Genomic DNA, 21,579 nt, shown 5'->3' on the forward strand with positions numbered 1-21,579 from the left:
GGGGATGTGCTTCCATTTCCTCGTTTCCTCTTTGATTTCGTGAAGCTTCTGTACCTCAAAGGATACAACACCAGAATACAAAGACAGTCTACAAAATGGCAAACAATATTCAACCAATACCCGTCGGGTAAGGGGATGATATCAAGAATTACAAGGCACTCATTAAACTTCACAAGAAGAAAACATCCAACACCATCAGAAAATGGCGCAGTGAAATGAACGGAAACTTTCTTAAGGAAGAAATCCGAATGTCTAAAAGACACATGAAAAAATGCTCCTACTCACTAATCATCAGCGAGATGCAGATCAAAACAACATGAGATACCATTTCACACCACAGAGACTGGCCTACATCCAAAAGAACAAAAGTGACCGATGTTGGTGTGGATGTGGGGAGAAAGGGGTTCTCCTTCACTTTGGTGGGAATGCCAACTGGTTCAGCCCTTCGGGAAAACGTATGGACGCTTCTCAACAAATTAGAAATTGAGCTCCAGTTGACCCAGCAATGCCACTTCTAGGAATATATCCAGGAGATGCAAAAAAGTCTAGTGAAAGCGACAAACACACCTATCTGTTCATTGCAGCACTGTTCATAATAGCCAGAATCTGGAAAAAAACCCGAGTGGCGAGAACAGATGACTGATTAAAGAAACTTTGTTATACCTACACAACGGAATACTATGCAGCTGTTAGAAAAGATAAAGTCATAAAATTTGCATATAGGTGGATCAACATGGAAAGTATCATGTTAAGTGAAATGAGTCAGAAAGAGAGGGACAAACAAAGAAAGATTGCACTCATCTGTGAAATATAAAGTAACAGAATGGCAGACTAACACCCAAGAAGAGTAGAGATAAGTGTCAAGAGGAGTACTCCACAGCTTTGAAGCTGACCTCACATGATAGGTGAAGAAGCAGCTCTGATAGAGAAGGGATCGCCAAACAAAGGGTGCTAGTCGGGCCCACTACGGATGGGAGATAAAGGCTGAAAATAGACTATAGACTGAACAAGAAGCCTACTTAACACTTCTGAAGCAAACCACAATACCCAAAAAAAGAGAGCGAGCAAATGGGAATACCCTGCCACAGAGGCAGGGTGGGGTGAAGAGGACAGGGTGGGGGTGGTGGGAGGGATGCTGGGACCATTGGTGGTGGAAAATGGGCACTGGTGGAGGGATGGGCACTCGATCATTGTATGACTGAAACGTAAGCAAGAAAACATGTAAGTCTGTAACTTTGTCTCATGGTGATTCGCAAATAAAATAAAATTAAATTAAAAAAATAAAAAGAAAAAGAATTTTTAAGGAACTCATTTATTTATTTTGCTCTTTGAGTCACATTCAGCGATGTTAAGGGATTATTCCTGGCTCAGCTCTCAGATATTACTCTTTGCAGTGCTCAGGGACAATATGGGATGCCGGATATCAAATCCGGGTCAGCCACATCCAAGGCAAATACCCTACCCGCTGTACTATCGCTCCGGCCCCCTGGCCCTCTACCAAAGTTTTGATGGGATTATTGATATTAGTTGTTGATTTTTGTGGGGGCTTTACATAGCCTGAATAAGAGTCTTTATCAGATGAACTTACCATGACTCTTTTTTTCTTTCATTCTTTCTCCCCCTCCCCTTCTTCTTTTTGGGTCACACATAGCGACACTCAGTGGTTGCTCCTGGTTCTGCACTCAGAAATATCTCCTAGTGGTGCTCAGGAGACCATGTTGGATGCAAGGGATCGAATCCGGGTCTACCGCATGCAATCTCGTGCCCGACTTGTTGTACTCTAACTCCAGCCCAACTCTTAATCCTGGCCCAGCCCCGGTTTCGTTGTTCTCTAGCGTAACTTTCAGACATCACTCTTTCCATTTTAGGGTCGTTGGTTACCATTAAACTTCGAGATCAACTCGGCAGGACAAACATCCTCCTCTAAGTAATTTCTGTAATTAAAATGGTAAAACAAGGTACAGAGACCAGTTACAGGAGAACATTTTGCTACTTTTGGAGAATAAAATCAATCAGTACTGGAAGGTAGGTCAATGGATAGATGGGTGAAGGATGGGAGGATGAATGGATGAATCAATCATCTAATAAATTGGTGGATCAATGAATCTATAGACAGGTGATTGGATGGAAACATGGATGGAGAATAGAAGGAGAAATATTCAGATATACTTTCCCACTCACTCAATAGTACAGAGTTTCTCTAGCGAATTTCACGTCCATAATGCTCACAAAACAAAGTATGTTCATATATATTAAACATCTCCTCGAAGTCATCTCATGACCATATATTACAAGTAATATTAAATCTACCAGCTCAAGAAACCCAATCCAAACACCATATGACTAATGCGAAGGAGTGCACTAGCAATTTCAGAATCTGCCTCGCATAAATCACCCGAATACATAAAGGAGGAAAAGAAAAAATACTGAAAACATAATTCATAGAAATTTAAACACAGGATTCTGAAAAGCAAGTGAACTAAAACAGATATTTTGGTGACTACAGTAGTTGAAGCACCAGATTGTGAAAAAGCAAGTAAACTAAAGGATATATTTTTCTAATAACATTCGCTGAGGATGAGTCATTGCAATATGTTCCACATCAATGCTCCTACTAAAAATAAATAAATAAAATGAAAACACCACATTAGTGGGCCTCCCTAGGGAAAAATGTGCAATTTCACTGAGTCTAGCATTTAATGAATACGGAGAGTTCTAACAAGGATATGCATTGGCTGATTCTTCAGCAGTAGAGAAGGGAAGCCTAAACTTAGAAAGAAATAAGAACATTAGAGAAAAATAATAAGAAGAGGTCCAGAATGAGAGTTAGAGGGTACGGTGTTAGCCATGGAAATAGATGCCCTGGGTTCGATCACCCGCATCCCAAGTGGACCCCAAGCATTGCCAGGAGGAATTTCTATGTATAGAGCCAGGCATTACCTCTGAGCATTGCCTGGTGTAACCCAATAAGCCAAGAGAGACTGACAGAGAGAGACAGACACTGACAGAGAGAGAGACAAAGAGAGAGAAATAATGAAAGTGAAGAGAATGACAACCAAAGTCATTGCACTGATCATAGAGAATCAGATAACATTTAGCATTACTAACTCAAGGATGCATCAGTTCAGTCCTTCCCAAATGATTTAATGGCAAAGGGCTCTGTCTCAGATTTCTCCAAACAAAACAGAGGCTGGCCACATTCTTCTTCAATTGCCACACCCTGCCTGGTCTTAAGCCAAGTAGATTCTATGAATCACCCTTGCTTAAGGGCAGGGTTAAGGAGCTGACTTGGAGAATAAAAGGGGGAGATCTGGGAGCTCTCCTCCAAAGTGAGTCCATCTGCTCTACACATTGGACCCCAGAGCCAACCACTACCACCTCCACCATGAAGCTGCTGACAGTCCTCATGCTCGCGGCCCTCCCCCTTTTCTGCTATGCAGGTGAGTCCTGACAGTGAAGGTACATTCTTTGGGACAGGTTCTCTTTGGATCCAGGGAAGAGCTTTACAAGCTCTCAAAATAAGGATAGGGCAGCCCTAACACAGCAGACCAATTGGGGGAGACAGAGTATTCACTATTGAGAGAAAATATGAAAAGACGTTACCTCCTGGCCTTGATCCATAACTGGATCCACAACAAGAGGCTCTCTTGTTGGAGGGACAAAATCACATATCACAGATGCCTAAAAAGTGGGTTGGGAGCTGGTCTGAATATTTGAATGCTCGATCTTGTCATTCTCATTCAAGAGCTATGGACAGATAGGTCTCGGGTGGGAATCTTTAAAGAAGGTTATGTCAGAGGATTTATTCAAAACCAACTCAGGTCACCTCACAAACAAGCATTTCTTACATTCATTTTTGACGACACAAAAACTGATTAGCGATGTTGAAGTGGCACGATATCCGAAAACTAATGCAGCAAAAATCCTGGAAATGCTGCCTGATATTTAAAGAATGGAGCGAATATAATGTGACCCTAGAGAATGATATGCATATGCTAAATTAGTTGCCCTAAGTTCAAAGTAGTTCTTTTCAAAAAAGACAGTCGAACAGCCAAATGAATTCAAAGGAGGGAGAGGGGCAGAAGGATGTTGACAACCTTCAGGGAAATCCAGATGCTTGAGTGTCCTTTCCAAGGATTCAGAATTCACACCACCCATTAAGAGCTTTCTGAAAGGGTCCCACCACTAAGGTGTCAGTAGAGGAAAACCTTCACCAGAGGCCTATTTGCAGGATGAGTTCTCTGGATTGGAGCCCTGTTTCCCATGCATTGTCCTCAGGTACTGGATGCAAACTCGTCAAGGAGGTGATTGACTGGACAATCGATGGTACCTTGAGCCCAGAAGCCTACGTAGAGCACCTTGCACCATACGTGGCAGACGACAATGGCGCCACTGCCCAGGCTCTAATGACCATGAAGGAATGTTTTAATAATCAGACAGCAGAAACCCAGGCCAACATAGCTGTCATGATGGTAAACTCACTTACTTCTCCTGCCTTTAGAACCACTGAGAAGGTCAAGAGGGTTGGACGTTGTCACTCTCTCAGAAACAGCAGGTGCATATAAGGACCGAGGGCATAGTTCAACACACACAGAATGCACACACGCATACACACACATCCCGATGAAAACAACAACTAAGTTCAGGAGTGAGTGATTCTCTTTTAAACTAACAGCCTGAGTTAGAATTAACATTTACATAGGCCATTTACAACAGTCCATGGTAGATGAAATGTTGTGAAAAGCCTACAGATGAATTTAAGCAGATCCTCCAACAAGTACAACATGGATCGTCCTCGATCAAAGTGATACTAAATGAAATCACACATCCACATAGAGATAAACAGGTCAAAACTCTCTTCGACCTGCATTCAAAGCAATAAAGTGTTGAGCCAAAAGTGATGGAAAGGTTATTTTCCCTGTCAGGTGAGGAGACAAACCAGAGCTAATTAACGCTGATGGAGTTTCATTTTGGCCCTTTTTTGAAATGGGTGTATACACTACATCCTCTAGTTATGACCAAAAGTTCATCTATGACCAAAAGTTCACATAACATTTATGATCTAAAGCCTATAACCAAAGCGTTCTATGTCATGGTATCCTAGTTATCATTTTAAGGCATCAAGCTAAAACCTATGACCGGTTGGTGATTATAGGTGTTACACTGAAACCTAGCTTGGGTCATAAATGGCTTCCATAGTGTCCAATCTTTTGGTACCTCCAAGGCTGTGGGAAAGCTTCAGACACTTTTACCTGTTCTGATAGCCAAGTGAATAAACTAACAGACGAACTCTTCTGTGGTCTGAGGGAATTTGTCGAAGTGAGTTGAAAGTTTAAGTGATGTTCGTTTTTCTTTTCAGGACACAATATATACCAGTCCTCAGTGTAAATTGTTCAAATGAAAAGGACGGCAGAGAATGCTTAGGCAAAAACAGTCCAATGAGGCACACCCCAAATCTTACTTCTTTCCTAGCTTTTGACCTGAAAACTGCAAGAAGAAGCCTGTTGAAACCTCAGATACATTTTCTTTTCAATAAAATATCAGCAAACTAAACAAAGGTCCAAATCATTTTATTGCTACTTAGAAAAAGATGCTGGAGGGAGCTTATCTCTACCCTTGATGTACTCACACACACACACATACAAACGTGTGAAAAATTTGCCTGAGAGAACTCAGGAGTGAGAGACTGAAAATCATAAAGAGCATTTGTTCCTGATCATCTGTTCCCAGGAAGGTCCCATCTCAGGAAAAGGGCCCCCGGCTGCCTGGCCTCCTTGTTTTCACAGCACTGACCCTTCTCGCCTCTGTCTCAAATTCTGGTGGGTGGGACTGCTCAGTTACCTACTCCTGAGCAACTCCCACCTGCACCCTGAACCCTTCCTGCCTGCTCAGTTCTCTCTGTCCACTAGCCTATTGTCAGGGATGGGATGTAGAAGAGAAAGAAATTGGGAAATAATTTCCCAGAGCAGTTCCCTGCTTAGCCGTCTATTATAGTAGATTCCATATTAATCAGACACAAGGTATAAGAAGCTTCACAAGAAGTTCTAAAGGGGCGACATTCAAAGACAAAACCGTGGTCTCAAACACTCATAGTTTCCACAAGCTGATGGCACTGAATTGCCTCCTCTCCATCTCACTCAATATTAAGGACCTGAAGCCGCCATCAGGAAACACAGAGTGACAAGCTAGATCTGAGAACATGTAACAATTTCTGCTGCCTAAATGAGACATGTCTCAATAGTCTGGCTTAAGACAGGATTGAGGTCCATGTCTGGTAGACAATTGCCTTACTAAGCAATTGTGGCCATTCTTACACCAGACGATGTCGACCTCAAATTGTCAAAGGGAAAGGGATAATTGTTAATTAGTTGTTAGTGGATCTATAACTCATGAGGAATTGACAATCCTAAGCAACAATGCATTGAATGTTGGACCATCAAAATCTTAAAGAAACTACTGATAGACCCAAAAAGAGATAATGAGCTTAGAAAGAAAGGTCATGAAACTGAAGACCCTTCAGAAGGAAACCAATACCTTCGGAATACCAGAACAAATGAGTGTAAGGAGAAACACTCTCTGGACTCTTACAAATTTAATTCGACTTTCAGTGCACATGAACGCTTTCTATGGGAACAAGCAGGTTTCATGAATTTGTAGTTAGAAACAGAGGAGCTCTTCTGAAATATTATGTGCAATGGGTCAACCACACATTTGGAATCATTCAGTTCCCAAACCAAACCTTCCATAATAGTTCATGTGTTATCTCTCTACCCAGGGAAAAAGTGCTATTTGCAATCCAGAAAGATCCCAAAACATCTGTATGTAAACATTGGGAATAAATGTGTCCATAAATGCTGACTTGAGTGTTCTGTATGCACAACAAGAAATTTTCAAGAAATAAGGAGAGTTAAAGCAAAGGACGTGACCCCAGTTTAGAGGATCTCCTCAAGGGCCGAGGGTGAGACTCAGGCGGATCATGCGTGTGTGGTTCAACCAGGCCTTGAATGTGGTTTTTAATGCCTCAAGGACCCCTACATCCTGTTGGTGTAGCCCTTGTTGTCCCAATCAGTCCATTTCTGTTGGTGGAACTTCTGAGATCTGCCTGGAATTATCCAAGCCAATTATTACCTCTTCAATGTATAGACTATTCAGGCAAAAATGAAACTACCTGAATTTGTCACTTGGGTTAATTGGAATGCAAATCACTCACTGAATTCTGCATGAAATGATTAAAAGTTGGCTTAGGGTGGGGGCTAGGGGCGTGGGGGTGTTTGGGGTGTGAGGGGGCGGGGTGGAGCTATACTGGGATTCTTGGTGGTGGAATATGAGCACTGGTGAAGGGATGGGTATTCGAGCATTGTATAACTGAGATTTAAACCTGAAAACTTTGTAACTTTGAAACTTTCCACAATAAAAAATTAAAAAAAAATAGATCTGCTGATAAATTTCACTTTACATTCTCTTTACTTTGTTTACATTAAAACAAAACAATTCACTATTATTGTTTGGAATCCCCCCGCCCCCAGAATAGGACCTGCTGGAAAGGAAGCATTTGATAATTTGTTTTCCAATGCTGAGAATAAAGAGATATGAGGTCATGTGGCCACACATGCGGGGTGGGAGGATGGGGGGCGGTAGAGCGGGAGGGGTTGAGGTTTACCGTGGTTCTTGGTGGTGGAATATATGCACTGGTGAAGGGATGGTTGTTAAAGCATTATGTAACTGAGATTTTAGCCTAAAAGCTTTAAACTTCACACATGGTGAGAAAATGAAAAAAATAGAAAACAAAGAAATAGACCTGTAAGCATTTTGTCTCCCATGGCAGATAAATTTGTGACAGGTGACTCAGCTTGAAAAGGAAATTTATAGGAATAAATGCATACCTATATTTTCTCCGATAAAGAAGACAGCCATCTCCAATTATTCTAACTCTTCTCTGCCACTACATTCAGAATTCTGGTGGAATATGTCCAGGTTTGGTCTCGATCGGAAGTTAGCCTTAGGGTTTTCCCAGTTTAGTCATGAATTGAACTAAAACTCCCTGAATTCAAATTCAGGGCTGGAACTCTTCGTCTTTTCATTGTTTTATTGAATCCTCTTGAGCTACCATTACAAAACGTTCATGATTGAATATCAGTCCAACAATGATGGAGCACCCAACCCTCCACAGGGCAGATTTTCCACCACAAAATATTCCCAGCATCCCTACCGCTACCTCCACCCCTTCCAACCCTTTGCCTCTTTGGCAGGAACCCTCCTCCTTACTCTCTCTCAACTTTGGAGCATTATGTTTTGCAACCCAGATACTAAGACACCAACCTGTTTGGTCCTTTGTGTAGTTTCAGCACACATTTCCTATTCCAGCGATCCCTCCAACCCATATAAAGCTAGTGGTCCCTTTGCCATTCCAAATGCCTTCTCTCCCAGCCCATGAGGCAGTCTTCCAAAGCACGGAGATATCCTCCTGGCCATTGTCCGTACGGTCCTTAGGTCTTAGTCTCATATTATGTTATTTTATATTCCACCGAGAAGATTGCCCGAAGAAATCTACATTGGGCTCCTTGGCCTAGAATGAAACTAACAGGGTGAGAGACTGTCTGAGTTTATCATGTTGACCAAGACCATCCATGGTAACTCAGAGTTCCAGAAGACAGAATCTAAACCTTGGACATGGGAGTCTCCAGGTGGACATTTCTACAATAAGATTGACCACCACATCATATTCAATCGAAGGTTTTGCCAGACTGATGTCTCTGTGTCCCAAAATTCCAAAAGGCATTGGACCACCGTCCCTTTTGTGCAATATTGTACTTGACAGATCGGGGAGAAAGGACTGCAAAGTTTAAATTTAAGAAGAGAACTCCTAGAATGACCCCCAACTGGGTCCTCTTTGGCACTATTGCTGCCATGTGGGAAGATGCCATCGAAGACAACATTAACGAGGAATATGATCGATTGGTTCAGCATCTTAAATGATTTTGCGAGAAATGCCGATAGTGGGAAATCCACAAACAGACGCCTGTCTTCGGAAACGCTCGAGCTCATTCACCAAGAGCGTGTGAATGAACTTCGGGCAACACAAGCTAACGTTCGAGGTCAAAATCTATGCAGAGAAGCGATAAATCTTCGAAGACCTCAATGAGAGAAGAGCAGCAGTGTTGGCCGATGTGGCAGAAACCGGGAAAAGTATTCGCAACGCTCGCCTGTCGATAAAACCCAGAGGACTGCCCTCCGACGTCCTGATGGATTTATCACATCTTCCAGAAGGGCAATGGAGAGGATTATTTATGACTTTTACATGGATCTCTTCGACAACCACCTCCACGTGCCTACATATCAAATTCCACAGGATAGATATGTTGTTCCCAAGGTCCTCTCTTCTGAAATCCATCATCCCATTTCAGAACACTAGTCGAAGGAGTGAAATGCGAGCGAGCCGGGTTTCAGCAAGGATTCAGCATGATCGACCATATCCACACAGTGAACAAACTCATTGAAGTTTTGCAAGAGTTCAAGATGCTACTCTGTCTAACATTCATCTATTTAAAGAAGGCCTTCGTGTCTGTTCAGACTGAAGCGGTCATCAAACCCAAGCCCAACTAGACTTTCAAACTCAGTACATCAAGATCAGCCACTAGCTGTATACGTATTCACCACCAGGATCTCACCATTCGGCCTGGAATGATCATTGACATCAATAGAGGGCTTCGGCAGGGTGATACCATTACACTAAAACTCTTCAGTGCCACCCTTGAGAACATCGTGTGATGAATGGAATGGGAAGGAATGGGAGTGAAGATAGATGGTAGGCAACTATACCACCTCTGCTTCGCTTTGCTGATGACATAGTACTCATAATGCCAAACATTAGCAAAGCGGCACAAATGCTGGCTGATTTCAACTGCAAGTGTGGCAAGGTCAAACTGCAGCTGAATCTAAGCAAAACGATGTTCATGAAAAACAAACTAGTGCCTGAGAATCCATTTGCTCTCAAAGGAATGCAGCAGCTATGTGTACCTGGGTCAAGAACACAACACGAGAAATGACTTGGCACCAGCATTGCACAGGAGGAAGAGAGCAGCATGAAACGCCTTTAAGAGCGTCGAAGAAGTGGTTAAGAGGATGAAGAACCTGCGGCTCTGGGCACTTCTTTTTGACTCCACGGTTCTTCCTGCACTAAAACCTCAGAGTCCTGGGACCTACAAAGACAGGATGAGAAAACTATTCGGGTATCCCAAAGAAAATCGAAAGAGCTATGCTTGGAGTATCACGTTTCACTCAAGTGAGAGAAGGAATCTGGAGTTCCGACATCTTTCGATGGTCAAGAGTCAGGGACACTGTCTCTTTTGCCAAGGCGTCAAAAATCAGATGGCCAGACACGTAATGCGATTCAGAGATGACCGCTGAACTTGAGCTATTACCCACTGGATTCTATGGGACATCAAAAGACCGCGTGGCCACCCACCAACAAGATGGTCAGACTTCGTTGTCAAAATCATGAACGAACGATTTAAGGCTCTTCATCTTCCTGGAGTGAGCAGATATCATTGATGGCTACATTAGCACGTAGCATGGACAAATGGAGACGTTACTTGCGCCCTCTCGAGCAAATTGAAGGGCAATGGGATGACAAGTGATATGAGTGATATATTCTACAAATTGAGTGCACTCATTCTATGTCATTCCCTTTCTTTCTGACTCCTTTTCACTTAGCATGTCCATCCATTTACAAGCAACCCTCATGACTTCATCATTCCTAGCAGCTGCGTAGGGTTCCAATGTGTAGATGTACCAAGGTTTCTTGAACCAAGGAATGACAGAGGACACTAGGAAATGATGGAGACACATCCCCTGCACTTGTATCTGGAGGGTTAACATTATCAAAATGACAATACTCCTCGAAACATTATAGAGATTCAATGCATTCCCTACAAGTATACCCTTTATATGTTCCAAAGAAACAGACAAAACACGCCAGAAATTTATATGGAGCAATAAAGCCCCTTTAATAGTGAATGAGATTTTGAGAAAAAGAAGATGGGTTGCATCACCTTCCCAAACTTCAAGCTGTGGTACAAAGCAGTTGTCATTCAAACAGCATGGTTTTAGAATATAAACAGACACGCAGACCAAGCAAGAGAGTTGAATATTCTGACACAGACTCACAAGAATATGATCACTTAATCTTGATAAAGTGGTGGCACTCTAGAGTTGTGAAACTTCAGTAGATGCTCATCCTCAGTTTCCACATGAAGTGTGGTTAATACCGGATGTTTAGTTTTGATGACAGCGCCTCCCCTGAAAAGAAATTTGCTAGGAACACTCAATGAAAACTGGGAAATTGAGGGTTGGAGACATGCCAGAGGGTCTCAAGTGCATACTCTCCAGGAGCCTGGCAGTCACGCCCAGGAATGGCCTCTACTGCCATATAAGCTCAGGAATGTGCATGGACGGGAGAGTCCCAAATAAACCTCAGAAGAGAGCAACAAGCTGTAAGTATTCCTTCTCACAGACACCGGCCGATTTCATCCTGAGAAACTCTGAACAGGACTGCTGAACCCAACACACCCTCTAAAAGAGCCCCGGCAGCCAAAAACCTCCAGAACCCAATCACTGCCTTGCTCATGGCTGATCTCCAAAGGCTCTGAACACGCCCCTCACACATGAGAATGGATATGTGGAAAAAGCCAAGGATGCAGGTTCTGTAACTGAAATCTCCAGGCTCTTGTGGAGTCGGGAAAGGGTGGTCACCTTCCACTCCATGTTTTTCCGAGAGCCTGACAGTCATTCCCAAGAGCTGCCTCTGTTACAACAGAAGCTCCTGAAAGGCCACGATCAAGAGACTCACAAATAAATCTTGGAAGAGAGCAACAAGCTGTAGTGATGCCTCGTGTCACCAAAGTCACCATCCAGTTAAAAATTTAACTCCAGGCTGCTGGAGCCATATTATAGCGGGTGGGCGTTTTGCCTTGCATGGGATCGACCTGAGTTAGATCCCCAGCATCCCATAAGGTTTCCCAAGCACTACCGGAGGAAATTCCTGAGTGTAAATCCACGAGTGACCCTGAGCATCGCTGGGTGTGACTCAAAAGCAAACAAAAATAAATTAACTGCAGCTCTCACACCCTATCTAAAAGTTCAGAATTCCTGGAACATGACATCTCATTCTCTAAGCCATTGTTCTATCATGGGTGGTACACCACATTTGCTGGGTATAAATTAAAGGCAATAGATCTCAATGTAAAATATTCATGGAAATATATATTTATATGTAAATATATGCGCACAAGACTCAACCTCTAACAACACTAGTCCACCTCTAACAACATTAGTCATCTCTGATTCACGGGTTTAATAACACCAAGATCAGATACAACAATTTTCACACACTTTCCTCTAAGGAAAACTTTTGGGATCATTTTCAGCGGATTCTTCACAACAAGAAATACAAACTAAATTCTTTAGGATGTATATTTTGGTCACACTTGGGTGGTGGAGTGGAAATTTGAAATAATGGTCATGGGAAGGGATAATGGTGGTGATTGGTGGTGGAATATATAATTAATCAAGTATTTTGAACAATTTCATAAATTAAATTTTTTAAAGGAAGTGAACAGTCGCATGCTACCAATTTAGTGTGATCCCTGTACCCCGTCTTCTCCAGAACATTGCCAAATCATGATGTGGATTACTTCCCCCACCTGAACACAGCCCGGTGTAGCCCTGGAGGCCCCAGACCTCAGCTGGGTTGACTCCGGAAATACATCCCTGATCCTGTAATTTTCCTGCAGAGTTTCATCCTGGGGTCCTCACATTAGATTAGTAGACTATTGGGCAGAGAATTACAGGGTGTTTTTAGGAGGCTGTCCTAGAAACAATGAATAAAACCCCAAACCAAATTACTGTCCCCCGCAACTGGAAAATATGCTCTTCACAGAGTCTTGTAATAAATTAGTGCCAGGGATGACATTTCCTTAACAAAATAAAAACTTCAAAGTCAATCAACATAATCTCTCTAATTTCTAAGTCAAACATCATGGTGATGTCACAAACAGTTCCAGTGAAGCATGTTTGTTTTCCTGATTGTGAACAGAATGTGCTTCTGATTTGGGTCTGCTTTGAGATGACTCTGCAAGGTAGAGATCATTCACTTCCTATGACTTATTTGGATCACACATCATTACTGTGGCTCTGTTTTCCTAGGGGAAACTGAATGTGGGTAAAATGGTTTTATGAGGCTGTGGATGCTGCTGTATTTTCCCCAGAGGTGCAAAGCGGCTCTGGACTCTTCCACAGGACACCTAAAGGCAGTTGTCCATTGAAGTTTTCTTCTATTCTGCTGAGAATCAAACTCATCACAGGTGCCCTTTTGACATGTGGACTTTCACACTTTCACGGGATGTGTCCTGGGTTCTCTCCGCTCTGGAGTACAGAAATTCCCTCTTCCGCACAAACTTTAAGCTATCTCTCCCTTTCTCTCCCTTTTATCCCCCCAATTGGCTCACAAGAGCAGAATGTTGTTATCTTCTAGAGGTTCAATATTACTGCATAGTATTCATGACCAAAGTGACAAGTCCCTCCACCTGAGCCCACTGGATCCTTTTTGTCAGTCTCTCCGTCTAGTGTTCTCCTCGCTTCTATGGTCAGAATCTCAAAGTTTGTTTTTAATGGACATTGTTCTCTTGTTTTCATACTTGACATTTCTCATATGAGTGACAGATCTGCTATTTGCCGTTCTTCTTCTGGCATAATCTGCTTAGCATAATCCTATACATATCTTCAACAAAACAGTACTGTTTTTCTAAGTTGGACAGTATTCCATGGTGATCATGCACGTCTGTTCTAGGTGCATGATTGCAGCTGGGTTCTTTTTAGTTTGGGGCTCCTGAAAATAGAAGACTAATGAACAGAAGCACTAATTTAGCTGCCTTAGATATTGGGTTTTTTTTCATGCTTATTAGATACCTAAGAGAAGATTGTTAGATAGTACAGTAGGTTTTTTGGTGCGGTGGATTTCTACATAGTTTTCCACGTAGGGTAAAGAGGATTATATAGTTCCATGAACATGAATAAAAATCCCCTGGGGTTCCATGTTGTCATTTTCTGCTCTAAGTTTTGATATTTCTTTCCTTCTGAGTGGTTTGGGCTCATTGATTGGTCCTTTTTGTAAGATCTTGAGCTGTGAAGTCTAGTTATTTATGTGGACCCTTTGTTCCTTTCTGAGGAATGATTGGGGAGCTATAAATTTTCCCCTTCACACAGATTTAGCTGCGTCCCATAGTTTCTGGCAACTCGTGTCTACGTTTTCACTCGTTTCCAGGTATCTTCTGAGTTTTTCCTTGATTTCCATTGTGACCCACTCATTGTTCAACATTGTGTTGTTCAATTTCTGTTGTTTGGTTTGGTTCTCTGTGTCTATGCTTGGTAAATTTCTATCTTCAGTGCATTATGGTCTGTAAAGATTGTTGGTACAATTTCTATCTTATTCTACGGAAATGTGTTTTTTTGTTCTTTTTCAGTTCTTTGTCATCATTATTTCAGTCCTAAGAGTAGAATTGGTGGATAGAGGGGTAGTTTTATTTGCTGAGATTGGGCGGACGGGGAGAATCTCTACATAGTTCACCACGAAGGGTGAAGCCAATTATAGAGTCTCACAATATGAATAAAAATTCCTTTACTCCACATCACTGGGGTGCTTGGTATTTTTGTACTATTTGAAATAGGCATTTCTGCTTAAGTGACATGTTAGTGTTCTTCTGACTTTAAGTTATCAGAGTATTAGTGCTGATGAGCTTTTCCATGTCCTTGTTGGTCATCTTATATGTTTTCATTGAATAAGTGTCTGTTCAGCTCTACTCACTTTTCCATTTTTCAATAATTTTTTACTTTGCTCTTCAGTTTTCTAAGTTCCTTATGTGTTAAGATATTCGCTCTTACATTGTCAGAATTAATCTGTATGACTATTTTCTCTCATTCAGTAGGATGCTCTTTTGTTTTAATGGTAGTGTATATCACAGTGCAGACGATTATTTCCTTGATGTCATCGGCATGATTTAGTTTTGTGTTTGCACCTGCCAGTCGAGATGGGTCATGTAAAACAACGTGAAGCCTGTATCATTAAGGTCTTACCCTCAGCAATATATCGTGTGTTGTGGTCAAACATCAAAATCCTTCATGTATTTTGAATGAATGTCTATGCATGATGTGAGAGACTTAACCAAGTTCTCTTGTGTGTGATAATGCAGTTGTCCGAGAACTAGTTGAAGAGAATTTCCTTGATGCAATATATATCCCTATTCCTTTCATATTACTTACCTGCCTACATATCTGAGGGCTTATTTTCATCCTCTTCTTTGAACTCTATAGGCGTGAGTATATGCTTACTTAGTCTACTATCACACTGTTTGCTTTACTACACTTTCAGAGTGCAGTTAAAGTTAGCGATGTGATGCCTCTCCTCATAGACTCAACATTCTCTCCATCAGAACAACTGAGTAAATTTGAAAATCTTTGAAATTCCATGCAAATTTTAGTAATGCCACTTCCAATTCAGCACTTTCTTACTTTTCTGGAGGTCTTTGTAATATCAATTGGGGAAAGCATAATGAACAGTGAAATAATATGGATCCTATGGCTGGGCTATTCAAGTCTTTTTGTTTCTCAGAGACAATCATTATCATACTGAACCAACCAAGATCTTTGGTATAGGTATGTGGATTTTGAAGCAGACCTTGGATGAATAGCTGTTTGAGTTCTGGCTGGCTTGAGTTCTAAATTCTGGTTTTATATAACTTGGCATTGCCAGAATGAGGTGTTTCCAACTTAATCCCCATTCAGATATGGTATTTCTTAGGGGTCAGTTATTATCTGCAACACAAGCTTCCTTGTTCAAATGAATCTTTTGTCCTGCCCTTTGATGCCCTTTTGCTTGCTGACCATTGCCTTAACACAGTTGTGGACCATTCCTTCCTTGGGCAATAGGAGATGCATTTGGAAAGCTGTTGCAGAAAAGTCCACTGCAGGAGGAGTGAGGCCCTACTTACCTTAATGTTTTGTCTCTATCCACGCACCACTCTGGACATTACTCCTACCCAAGGTGATATGGGTGTTTCTACTGTGTGGACGCAACGCTAATTGATGTGAGGGGAGAGAAAATCAGGGTGCCTCTCATATCCTGGCATGGTCTTTCCATGCTCCCATAAAATGAGTTTTTTCCTGCAATTTGATGGAATCTCTGTTGGGGATATGTGTGCCAGAGAAACATCGACTAGCATTACTCTGTGACAGAGGTGTCTCTGACTCAGTCAAAGATGTCTCTGACTCAGAAAAACTTGTGGAGTCTACATCACACATATCCGGCAGGAGAATGGCCCTCTGCATGATCTCTGTGCTGAGTTCATTGCCGTCCATGACTTTGCTCAATTGCTTCCTCAGCTTCACAGCCTACCTTCCACCTTCCTGTCATCTTTGACCTCTATGCACACAAAGCACCTCAACCATCACGTCTCTAAAAATACTCCTTGCTAGGGGACACAGATCTCAGAAGGGCTCTGTTCTTCACTGAATTTCGACAGCCCTAGTTTTTGCATGACGGAAGTCATTCTTACCGATAGAGCTCCCTTCTCTCTCCATTCTCAGTCACTTGTCTTGGCATTGCTATCAGGCCACCTTTCTTTTACCCAAAAGATACTTTGATTTTTACAGGAGAGCATATTTACTGCGTGTAAATTTGAGTCGAGTAGATATTTGCATCATTTGTTGTTGCTCTGCTGTTATTTGACTCTGTGACTGCCCTGGCCTCCTTTTACTGACCTGCTCTTCCATTTCATTTTTGTTGTCTCATAGGTCTTTAAAATTTGCATTATCTGCATCAGTGTGTCTTCATGAGGAAAAATAGTAATAAGGACCTTCATGACCAATGTACCACGTTGGCACCACTTCTAATCCTAGGTCTATTCTCATCCCATTGACTGCTTCTGCCACTCTGTTCTCAATTGGAATGTCACATTGTACAGCTTATGGTATTCAGATGCCAATGAATCCGTTGCTTATCTTTATTCAGCCAGTCTCTGGGTACAATCTGTTCATTTCCTCTGTAAAAACCGAAGAACAAAATTCATTTTTTTCATTGACCATACTGTCCCTTGAAGAGAGAGGTCTTGCCAGGGGCCCAATCCAGGCTGAACTCAGCCTGGTCCTGTCAGGGGCTCAGACAACCCAAGCTCATACCTGGGTTGCTCTGGACCAACCAGGGTTACACCTACAAGTGATGTAGGGACCCTGAACATTGGGAACCATAGTCAAGGCCTCTGGAATCTTGCAACACCACAGATGTCTCCAAGGCTCCTGAAGGCACAGAGCCTCATCACAATATTGGCACAACATTTGCTGTAATGAATATTAATCCTAGGATACGTTTGAATTGACAGGAAATTCAAGCCACGCGTACAGCATACTCGAATCAGCATACTTGAGTCTGCTCTCTCCCGGATTCATTCCTTCAAATCGGTCTCCAGGCTAATGACCATTCTCTGTTCACCCAGCAGAAAGTTTCCACAGAGGAAATCAATTGCTCACAAACATGGTGATCAGTATGTCTGTGTACTTTCATTCACACATGCATGACTGAAAGTAATTCCCTTCCTTCAAGACTGTTCTACACAGTCACAGGACTAAGTAGCCTCTGAACAACCAGACACGTACTTGTAATTGTGGCACTAGAGAGGAGATAGGCTAATGGCAATTCATAGGCTCTGTCTATCCAAACAACTATGATCCTTGCTCAAAGCAGAGGCCCATAACTCAGCAGAGCCTTTTCTAGAATCTTTGGCCAGGACTTTGCTGCCTGGGACGCTGGGACGTAACTTCAGTCGAGGGAGGGAGAGACGGATGGAAGCCAAATCTTGTGATCTACACGTGTCGCTGTGGGCAGGACCAGGAAGGCTCTCTGGGTACAAATGACCCTGCGCTGCCCAGGCTCCTGAGTCCAGCTGCTGACTGCTCATCCCTTGCGCAAGCTCACAGCTCACAGTCACAAACACCATGAAGCTGTCCCTGTGTGCCCTGCTGGTTGCTCTGGCCCTTTGCTGCTACCAGGGTGAGTACATTTCCCCAGCAGATTAGCAACAGAACTGAACTCAGAAAATGACTTAGAGGGGCCTGAACACATCTTAGATCAAAATGTTTCCTCTGTGGACTGTTCCCACAAAAGCATATGGCTGTTCCACTGGAGTTGTATCACTTCTCATTAATCACCAATTTCCAGTTTACGTGACGGGTTCAGTGTGATAACTTTCCAAATGGTAGGAGGGAGAAAGAAGTAGGAGATTCGGGTGTGAGGGCTAGAACGTATTGCATGGCTTAAATTCTTGCTTCGCATGTGGATTGTTGGATATCATTGGTTTGTCCTTTCCCCCTTGCCACAAGGAGCTTAGGTTTATCAGTCACACCCATCAAAGTGCTCCCGAGTCACTCCCATTCTTTTGTTTATCTGTAACCAATTCTACCAGTTTATCTGCTCTTCCCTTAATCAAACTCTGTTAATTGGTAAGGTCAGAACTTCCTAGGACACTGAATATTATAACATTGCCTTTCTCTCCTCTTTATGCCTTTTGAATAATTTACTTTAAAGCTATGTCTTTTTTGTATAGACACAAGAAGACAATATTATGTTTTTATAACTTAAGACTTAATTGGCCTCGATATTCCCTCCTGGGCATCTGCTCTCTCCACTTAAGCCTCAGTTGCCCTCAGTTCCTAGCACCCCAAAGTAGGGTCCCCGACGTGGGACGGGAAGGATCCAGGGCAAGCGGTGAGTTATGTGCTACCCTGGCATCGAGATGGGCCTGGCCAAAGTGCCTAATTCTTAACTATAAGTTAAGAGCTTGATCATAGACAAATGCTGTCATGATCCAATAGTAATTATGAGACTGGGACCCTGCAAGGGATAGGAAAGACTGATCTGGCCTGAGCACTGTAGTCTGAGATTGAGATGGCCCCAGGAGAGCAATTCTATAAGCTTTAATGCATCTCTTATTGTGTCCATACAAAATAATTAATATTATGAATTCTTATATGTTTGCTGGCTGAGGAGAAGAGAAACACATTCATGGGACTCTGCCCTTGGGTGGATCCTCCTGCTGAAAGAGAATTAAGTCCTAGGAGAAGCATCCCCTGAGGGAAAAGAACCTTACCCTATTGCTGACCACACCTATGTGTATGCCCCAACCCCCTGATGCTGTGGAGATTTAACTAGGCGGTAAGAGTGGGTTGGGGGCCAGAGCCAGATCCACGGATCCAGATCCATGGGGGCCAGATCCACGGGGCAGGATCCACGAGAGCCAGATCCACAGATCCAGAGAGAGAGAGACCGAGAGCCAGGAGAGAAGCAGAGAGAGAGAGAATGAAGTAGGATGGGGGAGAAAGAAGCAGGAGGAGAATCAGAGGAGAATGGAGATGGACATGAAATAAACCGATCGAGCAACCAGTTTGGACTTCTTCCTTCCTTCACCTGCCTCGCCGCCTGCGCGCCCTTTCTTTTTCTTTTTATTTTTAGACACTTGCTTCGCATGTGGATATTTAATCCTCAGCACCATAAATGTTCACATCAAGGACCATCAGGTGTGGTCCCTGAATATTTTGTGGGTGCTAGTCCAAAACCTTTAAAGAAAAGTAAAGAAAGGAAATGATAAGATGTGAAATCTTGTAAAATTTCTCACCAGATCCTTGAACTGGAGCCCAAAGTTCCATGCCTCCACATCGCCTGTTCCTAGTCAGGTTCACAGCAGTCAGCAGTACAAGTATAGTAATGGGGTGAGAAATATAATACAAATGAGTTCCATATATCAGGCAGAGATCAAGAGATCACCGTATCATGTCCTCTAATAACACACACGACACTTTCTGACTCAAAAATTTCCTTTCCGGTCTAGATCCTCTAAGGGGTCTGGGTCACCTCCATCTCGTGTTGTCCTCCTCAAGCTGTGGAAAAGGGATGAGACATGCACAAGTGTTTGATGAGAGACAACTTTGCTCTTGTATTTTATTTCCTTCCATTTTAGCTGACGCAGCCATGACTTGCCCAGCCCTTGCGGGAGATATGAGTTCATTTGTCATCGACTCAGAAAGTGTCTTTAAACTATACCTTGCTCAATTTCATGCCCCTGATGCTGCTGTGGAGGCCAAGATGCTTTGGAAGACCTGCTACAATAATGCCGTGGCCCCTGCAGGGAGAGCTCTAATTGCAAAAACTTTGGTAATTTCTTTTTATTTCTACTTAGATATTTGAGCTTGGTTGCAGAGATATGAAAGAGATTTGGGAATGATCTTGGCATGGGGGTTGGAGAATCAACCCTTGATCTCTTCTAATAAGTGGAGCCATGCCCACATGGCAGGTGGGAACTTTCCACCTGCCTACAAGAATAGCTGTACTGAGGTACAGAGCATCCTGGCAGGTCACCCCCGTTCCCGCAGCCGGACGACCCTCTGAGGGGAAATCCAGGTACCACAGATCATGTGGAAGGGCCAACAACCTCCTTCCCCGTCCCTGCATGCCGTGATGCTAACATATGCACAGGGAATGTAGTGAAGATGTGAGAGAGCTGAGGAGACACTGGAAGCTGTGATGTAGACAGGACAGGCTTGTCCTTGGGGATCTGCAGCCATATGCAAGCCTGTACCCTCAGGGCACCTCATGCCCTCACCCACCAATCTCTTACCCCTGTGCAGTGGGCATGGACCTCACATGCACTGCTCCTGCTGCCTGCCGCCCTCACAGCTTCATGCAGAAAGGAGATGAGGGAAGATGTAAGATGTTCCACCAGAACTGCTGACTCCCAGGCAGGCCAAGGCTCATCTGCAAATATTCAAGGGATCTGAACAGTCCTGCTGACAGGCACCTCACGATTCATTTCAGAACTATCAGCCAGGAGTCTCTGAAAGGAACACTCCATCTTCCCATCCCTGTCGATATGTTAGTGTGCCCAGCACCCTAAGGAAGTCAAAGAGAAGGTTTTGACCTGAGACTCCAGGGAATATTTGTGGGCTGCTCTGTCCAAGGCAGAAACCAGCTGTGTGTCAAAGACCACACGTGTGGGCAGCTCTGCGGTATCCTCTTTTCTGTGTTGACTGAAATATCATTGACATCCTCGGGGATAAGCTGTGTGAACCTGTCAGCTCTCTTGCAGCATAACTGACCACCAGTTTTTTCTGTTTTTACCATTACAGATGAACATTCTTGGGGCCTGCAAGAATGAATAATAACAAGTCTTCTATCTGTCATCTCTGACTTACAATGATCTAAAGAATTTCAAGAAAATGTCAAGGTTTCAATCTCTCTTCTAATAAATTACTTGCTCAGCACACGTCTGCTCTCTATTTTTTACGCAGTGGTTATGGCTTTGTGTTTGTAGAGAGTTCTATGAGAGGGTCTTACTGGATATCAATAGTCCGATGCAGTAAAGGAATGTGTTATTACCCTTTGCAACATGGCTGCAGGGATCCCAAGAGAAATACTGCTCCAGGGTCATTCTGTTTCTCGATACATATTCCAGCTTTGGGCAATAAGTGAAAATGATACCT

General features: G+C 42.9%; 2 protein-coding genes across 3 annotated transcripts in view; both read left to right on the plus strand.

The window, feature by feature from the left end:
• The window catches only part of LOC129405686 (secretoglobin family 1D member 2-like), a 34,276-nt gene extending 12,916 nt beyond the window's left edge, over nt 1–21,360 (plus strand). The window contains exons 1-3 of one of the 2 annotated variants that reach the window (XM_055142740.1): nt 17,979–18,097; nt 20,061–20,254; nt 21,226–21,360. In XM_055142740.1, the coding sequence (XP_054998715.1) occupies nt 18,043–18,097; nt 20,061–20,254; nt 21,226–21,258 (282 nt within the window). In that variant the 5' untranslated portion in view covers nt 17,979–18,042 and the 3' untranslated portion in view covers nt 21,259–21,360. Of the gene's footprint in view, nt 1–17,978; nt 18,098–20,060; nt 20,255–21,225 lie in introns of those variants that run through there. The other variant, XM_055142741.1, reaches the window with a different exon arrangement.
• On the plus strand, nt 3,327–5,551 carry LOC129405684 (mammaglobin-A-like). Its single transcript, XM_055142738.1, has 3 exons — nt 3,327–3,440; nt 4,279–4,472; nt 5,360–5,551. Exons 1-3 carry the CDS (start codon nt 3,386–3,388, stop codon nt 5,399–5,401), a joined length of 291 nt encoding a protein of 96 aa, XP_054998713.1. The 5' UTR covers nt 3,327–3,385; the 3' UTR covers nt 5,402–5,551.
• Nucleotides 21,361–21,579: the final 219 nt, after the last annotated feature.

This window comes from Sorex araneus, chromosome 6, assembly GCF_027595985.1.
Source record: "Sorex araneus isolate mSorAra2 chromosome 6, mSorAra2.pri, whole genome shotgun sequence".
Classification (NCBI taxonomy): Eukaryota; Metazoa; Chordata; class Mammalia; order Eulipotyphla; family Soricidae; genus Sorex; species Sorex araneus.